Source organism: Sphaerodactylus townsendi, linkage group LG05 (assembly GCF_021028975.2).
Source record: "Sphaerodactylus townsendi isolate TG3544 linkage group LG05, MPM_Stown_v2.3, whole genome shotgun sequence".
In the NCBI taxonomy this organism is placed as follows: domain Eukaryota; kingdom Metazoa; phylum Chordata; class Lepidosauria; order Squamata; family Sphaerodactylidae; genus Sphaerodactylus; species Sphaerodactylus townsendi.
In genome coordinates, this window is record NC_059429.1 from 87,138,145 (window position 1) to 87,158,016 (window position 19,872).

Consider the following 19,872-nt stretch of genomic DNA (forward strand, 5'->3'; position numbering starts at 1 on the left):
CAAATTTTCACTGAGAGCCAATTAGCTGTTGCAGAGCGAGTTTAACAGTCTTCCAGCAGAATTTTTTAAATGCTGAAGGAAGCTGTTATTGGGAGAGGAGGAATATTGTCAGGAGGAATCCATAGTTCTTTCTGTTCCCATTGACTTGAATGTAGTAATCAAATCTGTTCTTTACATGGTTTTCAAACTCTTCAGGAATATTGTTTAGATTTATTTTGACACTATATCAATGATTTTTCTTCAGCTGTATTCTAATTTTTTATATTAAAATTCATGGTCTGTACCACAATCAGTTCTTGGTCTTTTTAGCAGAGAGAATAGAACTTCAAATCTTCAGCTTACAACAATTATTTCTATATTGACCATTTGGTGTCGGTCACATATACCATCGCCTGTCTGGTTTCCTGAAACATATGTTCAACATGAACAAAGTGCTCATGCTTCATTTCATGCTCCTAAGTCAAATTTTTCAACAATACTTGATTCTGCTTTGTTTCTGACTTTTTGTGTTCCAGTCACCTATGAATATTAACACATTTTGTTTAGATGTGTGATAAATTACAAGTGTATTCTGCCTTATTTTCATCAACCAGCTCAAAATTCAGCTGTAAATTTAGCAAACAAAAGTTGTTTGATTTGCAAAAATAAAAGTTGGTGTAGCATTTCATTTTATGACTCGCTGGCTGGCTGGCTGGCTGGCTGGCTGGCTGGTTGGCAGCCCCATCCATAGTCCTGGGCAACTGGGAAAAGTGCTGTTGCCATGTCGCCTCAGTGCCTCAAGAGGGCTTGCCCCAGGGAAGGCAAATCCGCCAGCACAGCCCCATGCCACTCTCCCAAGCTGTTTCCCTCTCCCCTTTGGATGGGATTGTAAGACATACTTTTAAAAGCATGATAAAATCTCTGTTCTGTAGAGTCAGGCTTTATAGGTTGCCTCATTTGATTGGCTGTGCAAAGCCCAGTAATATTCAAATGCACTATTTGCAACACGGGAATCAAACACTTTGCTGAGAACAGCACACACTGATTAAAAAGCAACGTGCAGAGCAGATTCACACAATTTTTCCCGCCCCCAAAATGTGAGTTATACTAAGAGGCAGATTGAAAGCTCTTGCTCCTCACCAAATATCCCTTCCTCCTTAGAGATAATTAAAACTTGCCCCTGTCACTAGCTCAAGGGGAGTTTCTTTTTTATGTCTATGTGTGTATACACTTTTATAAAATATGGCTGTTGTGCTTGGTAAATTATGCTCACTGATGATGATACATGCAGATCTTCCACTATACAGTATAGTCAGGCAAACAATACTATGAATGATCATGAAACACAAATCAACCTTGTTTTTCTGGATCATAGCTGTAGAGCAGTAGACTGTGTGATTTTGGAAACCATTTTTTAGATACTTCAGATATTTCAAATATTCCAGCATTAATGAAAATAACTCAAATCTACAAAGTATAAAAAGTACATTGTTGCATATGGATCTTTGTTTTGAACCTTTGACTAGTTGACAAATTTTATACAATTCTTATTTTATCCGGTATTACAGTTAACATACAATAGTTCTGAACAGGATATCTTGTTTTAGGGGCAATGCAGATTATTCTTTCCTACCCATTGGTTCTGTAGTAGGGACCATTTGGGCATAAGCTGAAGAAATTCTAAACTTGTGAACACAAATAATCAGAGCTGTGGTATCTTCTACATCATACGTACTACCTCTGTTATTATCTAGAGCAGGGCCCCACAATCTTTTTCAAGCACCTTTGGAATTTTGAGAGGGTGTGGTGAGCACCATCCCAAAATGGCTGCCACAGGAAGTAGAGCCAATCAGTACCTTCCTCCTTTCATAGAAGAATTTCTGAAGTAAGTAAAAAGTAATGAAAGAAAGCCTGAGGGAAGGGGAGGAGGGAGAAAGAGATAAGAGAATAAAAAGATATGACAGAAAGTGCAGGGTGGAGGAAGGGAGAAAGAGAAGGAATAAGAAGAAGGAAGACCTGAAGGGGAATGTTTACCAGTCCTCCTGATTCTACAGTGGTTGCTAGTGTAGCTGTGAAAAACTCTTTCATTTTGAATGATGGCAGCTGATAACAAGCTCTGACTTACAATGGCTCTCCCCACTTTCTAAAAAGTTTGGTGAATGTCAGGTTTACCTGTGCCAGGTCCACCTCCCAGGGAAGGAACTAGTGGATGCCATGGCACCCATGAGGGAACCCCAATTTAAAGGTGACAGCGGACTGTGCAGGGCATTATCCATCATATTTTATCATCAGCTTTGCTAGGAAAGTATTTTGATGCCTCTAGATTGCTTCAGAAGCATAAACAACTCAGACAGCAGTTCTAAGCAGGTCTACTCAGAGTTGCATTCTAGTGTAGTCAATGGGGCTTACTTCCAGGAAAGTGTTCTTAGGATTGCACTGTCATAGCCCTATTGTACTCAGAGAATAGAACTCTTAACATCCTAGTGCACTGTGTCAGAAGGTTAAATATACGCACCATGATAGAAAAGCAGACTTAATATTATTTGAAATAAAGAAAAGATCTGTGGACTGGCAGTCCCTTGTGCCTTTGATGGTCCCTGCGAGGCCTTTTACTCCAGACTCAGCACCTGTCAAGATCCATATGCTTTATTTTCTTTTCTGCACCCAACTGATATATTTGCTTATAGCCACCGCCAGGACACTGTCCACATTTCCCACATTCATTCTTCATTTACCCAGGCCACTCATGCCCTTATCCAACTATTGCTGCATTTTCCTTTCCTTTTTTTAAAAAAAATAATGTTTTGCTGATCTCTGCCCACACTTATGATGCTACAAGATCATTACATCTAAAATGGGGGGTCACTCCAGGACTTTGGTGTCTGGAAAAAGAAAAGAGGAGTATCTATCATATTTTATACAACTACAAAACATAGCCTAAAGGATCTTCAATTGTATTCTAGGGAACAAAGGGCAAGTTGCTTAAACGAGGGATATTAATCAATCCTTGATGAGGCAGAAAAAAGTTCAGATGTGGCTTTGTGTTGTGCTGTCATAGAGCCTATTTCAATTTAAATATTCTGAAATCTTTTGCTCTCTTCCAATTTCCTAAACTGCAGGGGAAGAAAAAAAACCCTACTGTTTACCTGTTCTGTTTTATTATCAATCTAAATATTTGAAGATATCCATCACTTTCCCCTGTTAAGGAGAACATTTCCACATACAAAATTTCCACTATTCAAGAGTAACTGGATGCAGGAACATCCCCAGAGATGGTCACATGTGACAATCATACACATGATGATACATAAGAAGCCACAGCAATCAGTGGGTTTCCCCAGCAAGTGGCAAAAGTCAAAATAGCTATCTTCATGCAGTCATTTCTCATAAGATCCTATATGAGAAGATGTCATGTGTATAAAGCAGCCCTTAATCTTCCTTCTATAGGCTAAATATACCCAATTTGTTTTTCGTGTCTTCGCAGGTGTCTTTCCTTCTGAAATGTGTGGAATTGGCTCACAGTGGGAATGCAAGAGGATGCTTTGCCTGCTGAGTTGTTACTCAGCACAGGAATGGATTTTCAGAGGCTCCCTCTGCCAGCATTTGCGTCATCTGCTGAATCTGCCAGCTCAGTATGGGCAGAGGATTAGCGCAGACAGCTCTATCAGCCAGCAAGAGGAAAGCCTTCTTTTGTATACCACATTAGAAACAGCAAGTGGCTTTCCAAAAGAAGGAAAGAAGCTTAGGCTGTTTACACCCCAGATTGCTTCTTGCTAAGCTGGCATACAGCTTCCTCTACCCCTTCCATGCCCCCAAATCTTGTTTGGCACAACATGTCTGCGATTATAACATGCTCAATCCTATTTTCTTCCCAGGGACCGGGGACTTTATTAACAAATGTACATGAAAGTTGCTCCCTGAAAAAGCACGACTGTTATTACCATACCAACATGAGTGATGAAGATGTGTTTTGCGTACCTTTCTTATCACTACAGCAACTTTACAGGGAACCCAGTCCTCATTATTCTACCATGGCTTGATAATAATATAATATATTATAACTGTTGAGCACAGCCCCACTGAATCTGTTTTTCTCATGTGAACTAGGATGGGGACCAGCATGACAAAGCACAAAATGGAACAGTTTTAAATAAGTAACAACAGTGTGCATACAGCTGACAGTGGCTGGGTGAAATGTCCAAAAGGGGCTTCTTCAGGGGAGTTTTGAAAACAGGATTCACATCTCAGCCTTCTTAGATAAGATCTTGTTCAAGCATACCAGACAGGCTCCATAATAAATTAATGCAGCATCTCATACTTTAAAATCCAACTATAGTCTTAGGTCAGTGTCCTTAGTAAGGCAAATAAACCAGTTCATTAGTGATTGCAAGAATCTGACATCCTTGCCATTTTGAAGGTGAGAACACTTTGTCCAAGGATCACCACCATACAGCAAGGACAAATATTAGAATTTAAGTGGAACTGGTTGTTTGCTATTGAATTCATGTGAAATTGATATTTTCCAGGATGAAAAGTAATGGGAACTCCTACACATCTTCTGTGTGGGAAGATGGTCCTATAACACATTTGAGTTTGACACCCTGACAAACTCTGGTCTTGTTTTAGCTGGACTTAGGGCATTTGTTTGGGCTTTCTTCAGAATCTATTGGGAAGAATGTCGTGGAGAATTGAGTTGGGGACAGTCAGTTTTTGCATTCACACATGAACTTCCCTATGCAAGGACAATGTATCTGATTTCATACTGTTGGACACACTCACTATGTGCATTATGCATGTCCATTATGTGCATGATTCAAAGCAGGAAGTTAACCCTCTGTAGCAAGAGCTTCAAGATAACATATTAATATAGAATTTAATTGTGCTACTTACTAATACTGAAATGATCTATTATACATCAGTTGAATGACAAAGTGACAGTTTCAACTTCAGAGCCAAAGTAAATAAGAAAACAATATATGAATTAAAAACTCTAGGGGAGGCTGGTTCTGGTGGGTTTTCCAAGATGTGTGGCCGTGGTCTGATGGATCTTGTTCCTAACGTTTCACCTGCATCTGTGGCTGGCATCTTCAGAGGTGTATCGCAGAGGGAAGTCTGTTACACACTGTGTCTAGGGGAGGCTGTACCCAAGCCAAAATAAATAAGAAAACAATATATGAAATAAAAACTCTAGGGGAAGCTGTACCCTCATTTTTGTTGGGGCACATGTGAAAGCTGTTATGTGCTAAAGCCCACAAAATTATTGCTCCACAAATTATGGGAATATTAAGCTGAATCTAGATTTTACAAATGGTTCCTTGTGTACAATGGTCTGAACACTGGATACAAACTTGTGTGTGTGTGAGAGAGAGAGAGAGAGAGAAAGAGAGAGAGAGAGAGAGAATGTGCAATGTGTATATGAGAGACAATACTATTTGCAAGGAGCACGATCTAAATCCCTGGTACAGAGGCATTCCCCTACATAAACTGATCTCTTTAACTACTGCTTTTTAGCCATCAGCCCTCTGTCAAAAGCAATATGTGCTCTAATTGCAGAAGCTATGAATCAAAGCGTAGCACTTGTTGCTCTCTCACAGATAGGATGCTCCCTAGAAATTCAATCCAAATGCACTGAACTCTGCATGCCTTAAAGACTAATGTAACAGCAGGGAAACTTTGGAGCTGTGCACTGCTGTTGATTCCTACAGGACTGAAACATTACAATTCACCAGCACCACTGGGGCTTTTTAGAGAGTACTGGGCTATGCAAGCTCCATTGGATGCAGTTCTCAGTTTGCTCCCATATGTGAATAATATTTGAAAGAACCTGATCAACAACCGTGTAGAACATATTTCAGAGGAAGGCAAAAAGGCTTTTCAGTTTATAGAAGATGCTCTTTGCTAGTCCTTGGCCAAAGCATCCCATCTTATCCTGTGAAAGTTTACTGGTAGCATGTTCCATAGCTATTCAGAGTTGGCACTGGGAGCCAGCTATTGGCATCTTAGGTGGTAGAGCTCAACAGCATAAGTGACTTCATCACAAGGAACATTTGTGCTAATTACAGAGCCACAAGATTGTGTATCTGTGCAGGGACAAGGAGCTATCCACCCCCACACTCCCAAAATACACAGTGAAAGGGTTAAATAAAAACAGCTGAGTAGGAGGAAGGTTAAGGGAACAGTGCCAAGTCCACCTGTGTGGAGTAGTAGTTGCTGGCCCAACACACTGAGCTGCAGAGCTATCACTTTCTTGGGTACTAATGTAGGTCCCTCTTTTGCTGGAGGGAGTGGAGAAGGCCCAGCTAGGAGTCAGACACATAGAGCGCTTCCACAGCATTGCTCAGGCCCTGGTTCACTCCACCTACAGCCAGAAGGCAATTTTTTACCACAATGTTGGAACAGGCACATCGTGGGGTGGGCATTGGAGGCAGGTACTCCCACTTGTTCTTAACAGGGTGAAAGGCCTCAGCTGACTCCAGAACATTTGGCTGATTTCCTAGAGAAAGAAAAAGAGAGAGAGTGAGGGAATGTGCTCTCTCTGTATAACACATACACACCCTGTGAATGTGTGTGACTGGCCCATTGGTCATCCAGCAAGTTTCCATAGGAGAGTGGGGATTCAAATCCGGGTTTCCCAGATCCTAGTCTCACACTTTAACCATTACGCCATGCTGGCACACACTTTTTCTTTCCACACACACACATGTGCATGTATATACATGCACACATATATACACACATGTATATAATTGATGATCACCTTCAAAGATAGATACAGTCAATACCATTTGTCTATACTGAACATTTAAACTAATTTAAAAGTGAATGTCATATAGCCAGAATTTATAACAACAGCTCTCAGAATCATTTCAATTCTCTGGATTATTTTAGGGAAAGGTATGGCAGACTCCTCAGCATAAGCATCCCAGCTCCTTCTCAGTTTACTTTGTGAATCAGATGGAATTGGATCTTTTTGCCTACAACATTTTCATGCCTCAGTAAACCACCTGAATACACCATGGCACTTTCTGTATAATTGCACATGGAAAGCAACACTGAAAGAGCTATTGAAGGGCATTGAGTGTAGTAGTAGTAATTTGGTGAAAATAGCGCTTTGTAATTTCTACAGTGATTTCACTTGAAGGAAATGGAGTGGAACTGTCCTTACCTAGTCCTCCAGCTACAATGATTCTTCCTTTCAAGTAGCCAGCTACGAAATCTGCTCTCCGCTTCTTCAGGAAGGAAGATCGTTCAATTTTCATCCAACCGCCTGAAATTAAGCAGAACATCCATTAATCAGGATTGTCTGTGACTTTATTGAAGCTTTTTGATTCACAGAAACCAAGAGATTTAAAAAACACTAAGATCAAGGAAATACAAAGGTGTATGCATGTGTTTTCACTATGCTAGATTCAGCATTCAACCACAAAGCACAATCTATTCGGGTGATGGAAAGTCAGCTCTAAAATTTGGAAATTGAGCTGATGCTGTAGGATGGGCAGACACCAAAATACTTGATATATTTGAGGCTACAGTAGTCATTAGGAGATGTAGCTTGATCTGATGTTTTGTGAAATGTCCACTGAGCAGCTGAAAAAACACTTTGCCTTATACTTAAACAGAGGACTTTCATTAGTCTAATGTCTATACCTGGATTCAAGGGAACAAAGATTCAGAACTATTCAAAATGTCCCCCTCTTACTATTGATTTTGTTATTTGTAGAATGGTTTAGGAGAGAGTTGAAGGTTTGACTCCATAAATCAGTTCATTAGTGATTGCAAGAGTCTGACATCCCTGCCCTTTTGAAGGTGAGAACAACAACCAGAATTCATGGATTTTTTTTCACACTGAAAACATAAGAGCCATCCCAATGATGAATAGTTGCCATCATCTGCTTTCCAGTCATCAGTTTTCAGCAGAGGTAGGCAGCACAAATTTCATAATATGTTCATGCAAACTGATGTCATTCATTGGTGGATGGATTTTATTAATATTTTGAAGTCTATATGTTGCCTCAACTTCAAAAAAACTATCATATGTTCCCTTTCACCCCACCTATATTACTCTTAATAATACATATTGGAAAAAAGGTAGAAACTGAAGCAGAAATCACCTTGCTCAATGTCAAACACATCCACATTCTTCATAAATTTGGGTTGACGGTATAACCGGCCCTGTCGCAGTCCTCCAATGCTGAAGATGTTATCCTCTGTACACACAAAGCTTGAAAAGGCCCTTTTGCTAGGGATGCTGGGAAATTTGGTCCATGATCTAGTTTCAATGTCAAAGACTTCAAAGGCATTCACAGCATATTTGGATTGCCTTCCACCTGGGATGAAGAAAGGAGTACAGTGAAGAGTCAATGTTGCTTATATCATCCACTGACCTACAGCAAAATGTAGGTTTGGAGATGTTTTGGCAAGAGGGATGAAAATTGTGGAGGGAGCAAAGGTAGCTAAAGGGTCACTGTTAAAGGACAATCCATGCCACTAAAAGACTGTTCAGTTATTCTACAGTTCTTACTGAGAAGTAGCAATTTTATTGCAAAGCCTGATTAGGTTCAGTTATGAAGAAAATTTTGTACTTCATTTGGAGTATAGAACAGCCATGAGTACACAGCAAGCTGGCAGTCTTAATAGGAGATCTTCACTAAAACTAAGAACCCTCCACATCATTTAAACAGTAGTGGAGACTTTGACTAACATAGGTACCAGTGGAATTCATTCCTACTCTAAGGCCATACTGGCTTGAATAGAATGACTGTCCCTTCACCTTACCATCAAACTTTTTGTTCTTAGGTGTAAATATTCTTTCCAAATAAAAGCAAGATACAGTTATAGACTATGATTTCTTGCCCAGGGTTTCTAGAGAAAGCTTGTGTTGCCAGTGTCTTTCTTAATAACTGTAGCTGTCCATCTTGATCAGTTCAGCATATTTCATCCCCCCTCCAGTCCCAATAGACAAGTTCCCTTACAGTAAAATAAAGAAAAATTGACATGGCTCCCTACATAAGTTTCAAAATGTGATTTGATCACTCAAGTACTGTTTACATCATGCATGACAGCCATAGAGTAGCATGAAGAAACAATCTGCTTATTAAGTTTGAAGAATAATGGAGAGTCCATGATGTAGGACATAGGGAGAGATAAAAGTCACATGATCTGTGGAAGCAGAGTGTAAAAATCCATCTGAAATTTGCCTTCTTTGCTCAAATCTTATGCCTACAGAATGCTACAGATCCACATTAAGAGCAGTAGAATGTCAGCTGTCATAATGTCCAAAGAAACAGAGTTGCGGTGGGAAGAAAATTTTCCAATATGTTTCTTCCCATTGCACCACAGTCTTTTTCTTTTGTCTCTTCATTCTGTCTGGCCCTTTGTTTTCCATCCATGCCAGCTCCTGATAGCTTTCTTGTGCAAGGGTAATATGCTTGTTTAGAAACTTACATGGTTGCTATCTTTTTCACTTTTGCACACCTTATAGCAGCCTGAGGCTAGAGCTATATGTTACACATATCAAGGAGATGCTACCAAATCAGCATTCCTCTTATCCACTTGTTGTCCTTTGCTCTGTAACTTTTAGGAACATTCATCCTATGATGTCAGAGCATCACCATTGGAGTTTTTCACCTTCTAGAGGAAAAGTGGGGGAATGCAACATGTAATTTAAGTATCCTTACATATGAAGCAGGGAAGGGAAGAACTCTCCAATTTGTAGGTGATATCCCTGTAATACATGTAATATTCAGTTCCAGTCTAAAAAAACATAAATTTAGCAGGTAAAACATTTCCTGGCAAGGGCACATTTTGGATAAAACTGTACTTGATACATGTTTGTGTGTCCAGCAAATGCTATTAAAGGCACAGAAGAAAGGCCAGATGGCAGTCCTGGTTATTTTTGGACAAGGGAGGTAATAAACGTAACTAACTAATGTTTTAGGTTTCTGTCTTGAATGGTGTTAGTTTTCACCTACAGTACCCTAAATGGTCTCAGTCCTGGATATCTCAGGAAATTCCTGCTTCTGTATCCACCTTCGATCTAAGATCAGTCAGGAAATCCCTCATTCAGGTAATACTTACTTTAACATTTTTGGAACTTTTGGATCGATACCCTGATGCTTTCAAATATCATTCCTTAGAGCAATTCACTGTGCTCCGTCCCTCTGGATGTTCCACAAAAAATGGAAAAGGTTTTTGCTCCAGCAGGCATTTAATACATATATAATTTCCTGATTTTTCTTGCCCTTTTTATATTGGCTTATTATTGTGATTTTAATATTTTGTTTATACATTTTGTAAATTTTTGTATATTATACACCACTCTGGAAACAAAAGGGGTGATGGGTTTTTAAATAAAGAAACAAAAATAGATGAAATTAGTTTTGCCTTCAGAGAACAGCAACTATTGAGAAAGCCTTTCAGCAAAGAATACACAAGCATGTACAATTATCTGGGGTAAACTTTCAAAGGACAGTTTGGAAGTTTGGCACCTTCATGTTTGTTTTACCTCTCAATTTATCTCTGAACGCCAAGAGGATTGCTTGCAGCTGTTCAAACTGAATATGGATTTCAATGAGGGATGCGCCAAATGTTCATCTCCAAAGGAAAAAGGTTTGTGTCTGTTTTTCATGTTGCTTTGAATAGCTACTGAAAACAAACTTTTTAAAAAAAAGCAATTGGCCCCTTTTTATTCTTTATATAAGGGAAATCAATAGGTGGCAATAATATGAATACTGAACTAAGTTCTCTCTGATTATCTTTATTTGTTTTAGGGATTAAAATTGCAGAGCTAGGAACTCAAATGTGCAGGATGTAAGCAACTGCATATGAGTCAGAAAATGAAATGGTTCGTAAATGGTACGTTTTTACAAGCCAAACAGTGAGGTCCTAGGACTAGGTGATTGACTTCAACTGACTTAGAAATGTATAACTCTGCTTAAAACTGCATAGTGAGAAAACGAAAATAAAACAGGACCAGCCCTAACACAAAGCACAGTAAGAAGGTCCAATTAGGCTCTTCTAAAGAGTGTAACTCCTATGCAGAGTTAAATGCATCTAAGCCTATTCAAACAAATGGGCTTGAGTATGCCTAACTCTGCAGAGGGTGATGTCTGATCTCAGTTTTTGCCTATAAAGACTGGAGCCTGCACTGAAGTCAAAAGAATGTTAATTTTCTTAACAATAGTGGACATTTTGCTCAATGGAGGCTAACTGTACAGAGATTGTTCCCCAATGGTTCTGCTCACAAAGATATCAGAGCTTAAATAAAGTTATCCCCTTCCAGCTGAAGGGGGGAGGGGTGCTGTGTGACAGAAAAAACAGCAAATCTAAAATCTGAACAGAGAAAAAAGGGCAGAAGGACATTTCTGGGTGTTGGCTGGGCATCTTAGGGATTCAGGATATTTGTCTCTCTGGAGATCTGGTGTGGGGTAGTGAATCTGTTGTCTAACTAAATTCCTTTCTGTCTCTACCTGTGATCTCCTTGTATGCTTGTAAATAAAGCAAATAATGTATTACAAAAATGTCACAAGATTCTAATGCTCTCTCCTCCAAGGGGAACCAGCCCAGATAGTACATCCCCTGGCCCTTCTCCCTACTTGGAAAAGTAACAATATTATGCAGCAACAATATTATGCAGTTTCTTCTTTTAGATACCAAGGGTGAGTGCAGTGCAGGACTTTCTGCCAAGACACCAAAATATCTCAGGCGGGCCATGAATGAAAGCAGCACAGATATATCAACCAGAATGAATAGATGCTTTTTCACTTATTCTGATCTAAAGCATCCATTACTAATAAAAGAACATATATTTTCAAATGAAAATATAAAAAAGATTTCAAAAAATTATATCCATGTGGCTAAACATTAGACTCAGCATGTCCCTTTACTTCACTATGCATCTTGTTTTGACACCTTGTTGATAACAGTGAAAGAATTGCAGTGGCATAGTTATGATTGATTCGCAAGTCTTGGATGCTTGGAAGCCTTCAAGGCATGTCATATACAACATTACTGATGCCCGGTAACATATGGCCAGGAACTCAAAAGAATGACAGAGCTGATTTTATAAATCAAACTAAAGGATTTCTCCACCTGCTTCTAGTCTAGATGGTTTGAAGGCTTGAAGATTTCAGAGATATCTGTTAAGCCTAGAGATGTGAAAACTGAATAAGGGGTTCTACAGCAAAATTGCAAATATTAACTTGCCTGGCACCTGTGCGGTGTCAATGGAATCTACATGGACAAGGGGAAAAGGTGTAGAATGAAAGAAGCTTTTAGTCCATTTTTCTTTAGTCTACAATGTGTCACAAATATCACAGAAAAATGTGAGCAAGTGTGCTAGATGTCCTGGCAGTCTATAAAGTAACAAGAAGAGCAATGTTTGGTACAAAAAGAAACAGTCCTAGAGGATTATGGGATCTTCCTAGTAAACACTTTTATTTTAGCATTATAACATCATACATTTATACAAAAAATCCCATCCACATAAACAAAACCAACCACTTTATAGTTCTGGATCCTTCCATAGCAGGAAGGGGGAAAGTTTGTGATCAGATAGGTTGATCTCACACACACACTTACACACACATGAACTCGGCAAGCACAATGTGAAAGCGTTCCCAGATTTAGTACCTGGTCACCCTGTGGGAAAAGGAGGCAAGCAGAGGAAGGAAAAGAACCCGGTACACTGGTGCATCCTCCGCCCCATCCCGCCCCAGAATGCCCCATCCTGCCCCTGGAATGCCCCCACCACACCCCACAGGGGCGCGCTCATGGTGCATCACCCCCCCCTTTCCCCTTGGAGCTACGCCTCTGCTAGCAGTAAAGAGCCTAACAGGAGTACCAGTCATGAAAGCAGCAAAAACAGACCACCCAGAGACAAGAAAGAACTTCTGTATACTCAGGTGACTCCCCAAATATGCAGAATATGTATGAAAATTTTAAAATAATGCCTGACTGTTTAGGACTGAATAAACTCCTGGAGTATGTAACGTTGACAGCAGAGAGACAGTTAAAGGCATAAAGGAGGAGGTGAATTTAGATAAATCAATCCAGTAGTAAAAGATGGAGTGGGGAACTCACAAATTGTTCCACCCTCCTTCAGATCCTTACAGTGCCCCCTCCCCACCAATCCTTGCACAGTATCTAATAGCAAGGTGACAGACCACTCGTGATAAAATGGGAAGTTTTTCAGGAAAAAAACAACTTTATAAATTGAGGAATGAAAAAATGCCCCAAAAATGGGCTCAGAAAAGACTGAGCTGACTCCTAAAGGATCATAATACTGGAAGTAGTAAAGAGGGGAAAACAGAAACAAGCAGAGATTAGGGTACTAAATCCCCTGAGAACTTATAGAAATCATGAGATTTCTGTATGCCAGACAGGAAGATTTTCAGAGTGTCATTTAAAATGTTTATATTATACACTCTCAAGAATCTGCCTGAGGTAGCAGACAGCATAAAACAATGAAAACACAATTTAAAATAACACCTAAAACCAAACAAATTAGAACATCAGAAATAAGACTGATCATCAGCATTTTAAAACCATCAGTATAAAATCAGCCCCAAAGCAAGCAATATAAAATAGGGACAGAATCAAGCATGGAAATAAGGTTCAGTTAAAAGACAGGGAGAACAAAACTGTAGCTGTCAGTCAAGTTTGGGTTACCAACAGCCTGGAAGAAAAAATCTTGTTCCTTTAACAGAAACTTAATATGTGAAATGGGGTAGTTTAAGCTTATCGTGGCATAGAGGTAAATAACTTCAACTGGTAAATAATATCCCATTAAGATTTGGTTAAGGGACAGAATCTTTTTTTGTGTAGGTGGTTGACAACCTTAGGAAAGCTTCAAAGGACAGAGAAGAGGCACGGCACCACCACTGAGAAGGCCCCATCTTCTGTTGCTACCCACCTCACTTCTTTGGTGGAGTTACCAGGAGCAGTGTTTAAAATAAGAACCTTAACTAACTGTACAGGGGGAGGGCTGTCCCTTAGGTGCCCTAGTCCTAAGCCTTTTAGGATAAGGTGACCAGATTGTCACCTTTGTAAATTGGGACCCGGGCGGGCGGCCGCGCACACAGCCGCAGGAGCGCACGGCCTTCTGGGGCGCTCCCGGTTTCCCGCCCTGTGACAGGGTGGGGAATGGGAGCACCCCAGAAGGCAATGCGCTCCTGTGGCTGCGTGTGCAGGAGCCTGCCACACTGCCTTCTGGGGCGCACCCCAGAAGGCAGTGGCAGCCTTCCAAAAATCGGGACGGTTCAAAAAACCCGCGGGACAAATTGTTTTAAGGCGGGGCTGTCCCGCCAAAAGCGGGACATCTGGTCACCATATTTTAGGACTTAGTAAAGTAAGAATCAGCATTTCAAATTGTGTGACAGCTGATAGGGAACCAGTGCAGATCTTTTGGCATGGGGGAGATATTATCCCTGTATGCTATCACTGACAGAAACCTGCCTATTACGTTTTGAACTAACTGGTATTTTCAACGATCTTCAAAGGTAGCCCCATGTAGAGTATATTACAATAATTTAATGTGGAATTTTCTGTCCTTTTCCACAATTCTTGGCAGAAATAATAACTGATATGGGAAGGCAACATGGAACAGATTTTCCAAGGATCTGGGCATATTGAAAATCCAGTTCATAGAATGGGACAATTCTATCCATGAGTTAAAGCTCAATCAAAAGAAGAGAGGCTCATTTCTTACCTAGCACATAGATCTTTGTGCCCCGCAAGAAGGAGGTGGCAGCATACCTGGGTGTGGGCATGTTTGCCAGTGACACCCAAATGTCCTTCAACATGTCATAATGCTGCATATAATTGTGAGGGCGCAGATCTACTCCCATTCCACCTGCTGCATAGATTCTGTAATCTGGACAGAACAATACAAGAGACAAAAGAGACAAAAGAAAGAATATGGATTCTGGCTTGTATCAGCAGACTTTGAAGAAGTTACTTCATACCTCCTCAACGAAAAACAGATGAGTTGCATCAATGGCAGAAATAAATAGCCCTGCCTCATTCCTCATCTCCCTTCCTGCAAATCACCTTTATAAACTGAAAAGCTACACTTTCTACCCCAAAGATGAAACCTAACACTCTCTAGTATGGAATTAGGCTCTCTATAAATTCTAGTCTAGGAACCTGACCAATCAGCACACTAGGTTCTGGTTGCTAATTTTGAGATGTGTGGTTGTCCTCTTGAAAGAATACTGTAGATAGCTCATATACAATGCCCTAAAATTGCCAGAGAATATATAATAGCTTTCTGTTTTGGCCACTTGCAGAACCCAACTCACAGCAGTTCTGATGAAAAATCTCTTAGATCAGTTCTGGCACGCTCAGCTTTGTAATGATCCATATTGAATCAGAGCCATGTCTTGAGCTTTTCTTGTCTCACAGTGCAGTCCTAAACAGAGTTACATCATTCTGAGTCCACTGAAGTCAGAATGGTGTGCCTCCATTAACTGTTCACTCTGGCTAAGCCTCTCATTTTGACCTGGCAATTCCATTTTTGAACTTCCCACCTAGAATTCAGACAATTAAATGACTTAGACAATTTTCACGCATAATATTAAGGAATGCATTTCTTTTGCTCCTGAGCTGATTCAAATAATTTAACAACCGGTTATTTACAAGCATCATTTTCACAACCGTTTCTGCCAAAGTGGTGCAAACCTGCTGAATCCCACCCCTGAGTCCATCCCCCTATCTATCTGCCTACCTCATTCATATAGCATTCCCGAAGTGGAAACAGTAAACAAAGTGTATTGGCTGATCCTAGCTCAATTCCAAATGAAGTTTCTCTCCTATTCAAGCCAAGATCCATAGGTCTTCTTTAGGCAGTAAAAGCATTCCTTAAGTGAAAAAGAGATTGTGATTTTCTTCCTCCTAACAGCAGGTCATCACATTATATTGCAAGCAAACTGCTCAGGTTCTCAACAGCAGCTTGCTGACTGAGGCATGTAGCCACTGTCGGGAGGAATACAGAAAGTCAGGGGCTCTGCTCTGTACTGACAGCTGACCACTCAGCTTTCTAAGCAGTGACTTTATGTCCCTCATACACTGCTCATTAAAAAAAATCCCATCCACATGAAGTTACTTTTTGCTGAATTATTTATCCTTCAAGAATTGCACAAGCAGTTCTGCAGAAAACAAGTCATGCTGCATTTGGCAAGAATACAGAGCATGCCTGACAGTTGTTTTTAACAAGCGAAGAACAGGTCATAGGAACAGATGGTGCACTCCAATTACAAGACAGATATCATAGCTCGTTCTAGGCCAGGCTGTTGAAAAGCTCCTGATCTTACACTGAGCAAGTCAAAGATGGTCATTCCAACAATGCAGGCACAAAAGGTCAGAGCCAGGACATAGTGACTGTATAGCAAAATTACTTAATAGCTTCCCATTGACCATATCAGTCTGTGAGGAAGAAGAAAAACACTCTACCCTACCCTGCCAATCAAATTAATTACCCTAGCTACTACTGTTATTTTGCCACACTCTCCAGTAGAGTAAGGGTCTTTCTTGCCTTTTACCGACACAGAGATTCCCATAGAGGATTCCCGCAAGGAATTCCTCTTCTTCCATTTGCCTTCATCTATGTTGTACATTTCCACAATCTTCAAGGGCGTCTGGTTAGCTCCAACTCCTCCAATCACCATTATCCTCTTGCCCAAAGTAGCAACAGCAACTCCAGCCCTGGCTGTAGGCATTGGGGGAAGAGAATTCCACTGGTCAGCTTCAGGTGAGTAGACCTCAAAACAGTCCATGGGAGTTCCATTGTCGTCACAACCCCCAATAGCAAAGACCTGCCCACCAGCCTCCACAAGGGAGCAATAAACCCTTGGGCTGGACAAAGGAGCCAGAGTTTTCCACTGGAAGTCTTTGATATTTGGCACTTCCATCTCAGAGACAAGTTGTCACCTGCCGCTTATACTGCAAAAAGACAAAGAGAACAAGGTCATTTGCACAGGAAACAGTAAATCAGAAATGGATGCCTGGATTCAATCGAGCGTTTCTTCTTAAAGAAAGGTTTTTTGACTGCAGAGCACAAGTTTCTGCTGTCATCCTCATCCTGCAGCCCCAAATTATCCACAATGCAGGTTTCCCCTCCAGAAGTCAGCCTTTGAGCTCTACTGGCAGGGGCAAAGCACAAAAGTTGTGCTTTGTGAACATAAATCCTTTTGTCCTCAATAATGCCCTGGTGGATCCAAGTTAGCAGCTGGAAACTGAGATCTTAGGAAGCCACGTGTCTCTGTTCCCACAGCCCAAACAAGTACTAATAACACCACATATGCAGTTTCCATACCTTTCAAACCTGAGCCTGGGTTAATCCTCGATTTCTGCATCCTCTGGGACTTGATGCTGTAATAATAAATAATAATAATACAACAAACAGCCTGGATTTGCTTACTTGTTTCTTCCTCCTCTCTGTTCCCTAAAACTGACACACAAACATATCAGATCTTCTCCTACTGTAGAGGCTTCCCTTCTACAAAATCTCCCCAAAGGTTTCTCTTGATGAGTCCTTTAGTCTTTCACTGTCTTCCTGATCCAGCTACAGCAACATCCTTCCCAGCCCCCATAATCTGAGTCTGCCTCATGCAGCAGCAGTGCTGAGCTGTGCCAGAGTGCGAGAGAACAGCCCATTAGTTAGAACACAGGCAGAGTCACAAGCTCCTATCACAAGCCAAGGGATTATTTTTGCTCTTTTGCTTTGAGCAGCTGACAATTATGTATATGAGAGGAATAAATTTGGGAAAATGGAGAAATGTGCATTGAGTCTATTGAGAGAGGCAACTGTTCCCTCCATCCCTAAGCTTCAAGCAAATGCAGGTAGAAGCCTTGGGGCTAATTACCTAGCAAGTGCTGCAAAGTGTGCTTTAAAGAGTATGCTTTTGTTTGACACTTCAGCTCCCTGAATCTGCCATTCTAGTCACTAAGGTCTAATTTAAATGATATTCACCTTAGGCACAATACAAAAACACCTCACTTATGTAATGCTGCACAGTGAGAATGCAAAATGTAAAATTCTGAATAATAATAATAATAATAATAATAATAATAATAATAATAATAATAATAATAATAATAATAATAATAATAGTAATAATAATAGTAATGATGATGATGATGATGATGATGATAGTAATAATAGTAATGATGATGATAATGATGATGATGACGACGACGACGACGACGACGACAATAATAATAATAATAATAATAATAATAATAATAATAATAATAATAATAATAATAAATATGCAAGCAGTCCAGGAAGCAAAAGGAATAATCCCTGCCTCTTACACTAAGTCTCCTGAACCTGCAGGACAGGGAGCAGAATTGGTACCAGTCTTGGGATTTGCTAAAACTGCAAAAATTAGAAAGGGATTAGGCCTTCTCAGGATCTCAAGGATTTTCTCAACAAGCCTGTGCTAAGTCTAGCTCACAGGAATAATCACAATTGCTTCAGAGTGTTGTATACCTATCCTTAATCAACCAAGCTTGCTCATGGGGGCAGGAGATGAGAAGAGTATTTTTAAATGTAAGTTGAAGTTCATTCACTTAGGCCCCTTCCACACACGCAAAATAATGCATTTTCAAACCACTTTCACAACTATTTGCAAGTGGATTTTGCTATTCCGCACAGCTTCAAAGAGCACTGAAAGCAGTTTGAAAGTGCATTATTCTGCATGTGCGGAATGAGCCTTAGCATCCTTTAGGGTTATCAGCTTCTAGGAAGGACCTGAAGATCTCCCAGAGTTACAACTCATCTCTAGACTACAGACTTCAGAAATGAGTTCCTGTGGGAAATGGCTACTTTGGAGGGTATGGCATTGAATTCCCTCCCCTTCTCAGACTCTATTATCCCCAGGTCCACGTCCAAATCTCCAAGGATTTCCCAACTCCAAACTGGCAAACCTCCTCCTCTTTCTCCATGCCCTGATATGGGTTAGTATTAGATTCAGCAGCTTCCTGCCTTCAGTGAATACGAGGCTTTGCACCAAGGAAAAGGCATGGCTGTTCATGTAAACAGAACTAAGAAATCAGGATGTCTTCTCAAAGCAACTGAAATGGTATGATGATTGGCAGAAAGCGGCACAAAAATTGGCAGGTGATTGGCATAGAAATATGAATCAGGACAATTCTTAGTGACAGGAACTTTGCAAATTGTTTTGGTTAGAAGATACCTCTATCAGGCACTAGGACTTAAGCGGATCATCCTAGAACAAAGACAGTCTAGGAAATAGTGGATGAATTCTCAAATCTGGTGTCATCTTTATCCTGAGAAAAGTATAGTATTATATTGACATCTCAATGTATCAGAATGATAATATAGAGGTCAGTGTGTTTTGCTAAGCTCGTGTATGAGCTTCTTTTTAATGACTTGAAGCAGCTAGCAACATGGAAGGGTGTGTGTGTGCGTGAAGAGGAAGGCATGGATGACAGTGCAAAGGTGTGGGAAGGCTGGTTGGGGGTAGAGAGATGATGACTGGGCCAAAGCTGTGCTCACTGGCAAATCTGCCCTGCTCTTGTGATGAAGAAAATTAAAATCATGCTAGAAGTGGTGCTGTTTGCAGCAGAGAGAACAGAAAATAAATGCAGGGCTTGAGGAAATACAAGAAATCTTGCTGCAATGGACATTCACCCCCACGTGGAGTAGACACCTTGTCCATAATTGGCCTATGACTTTTAAAAAACCCAGAAGCTAATGTTCAGGAGGATTTGGCTTCCGCTTCTGCAGTGTATGTTACTTGTTTTATATTTATTGTGGTCTCATTGTTATTGCAATCTGGTCATCATTTCATTTATTCATGTTTTGAATGTATATACGCGCCTCCTCCTTCATGAAATAACTCAATGTAGCACACAGAATCAAATACATTA

At 40.4% G+C, this 19,872-nt stretch overlaps 1 protein-coding gene across 9 annotated transcripts in view; it reads right to left on the reverse strand.

Moving 5' to 3' along the window:
* Positions 1-2,775: 2,775 nt before the first annotated feature.
* KLHDC8A (kelch domain containing 8A) overlaps positions 2,776-19,872 on the reverse strand; it is a 37,637-nt gene continuing 20,540 nt past the window's right edge. For 4 of the 9 annotated variants that reach the window (XM_048496339.1, XM_048496333.1, XM_048496338.1 and 1 more), the window contains 6 exons: positions 17,291-17,346; positions 16,511-16,917; positions 14,687-14,851; positions 8,091-8,306; positions 7,145-7,246; positions 2,776-6,472 (listed from right to left, as the gene is read on the reverse strand). In XM_048496339.1, the coding sequence (XP_048352296.1) occupies positions 6,279-6,472; positions 7,145-7,246; positions 8,091-8,306; positions 14,687-14,851; positions 16,511-16,886 (1,053 nt within the window). In that variant the 5' untranslated portion in view covers positions 16,887-16,917; positions 17,291-17,346 and the 3' untranslated portion in view covers positions 2,776-6,278. Of the gene's footprint in view, positions 6,473-7,144; positions 7,247-8,090; positions 8,307-14,686; positions 14,852-16,510; positions 16,918-17,290; positions 17,617-19,872 lie in introns of those variants that run through there. The other 5 variants (XM_048496340.1, XM_048496334.1, XM_048496341.1 and 2 more) reach the window with 3 other exon arrangements.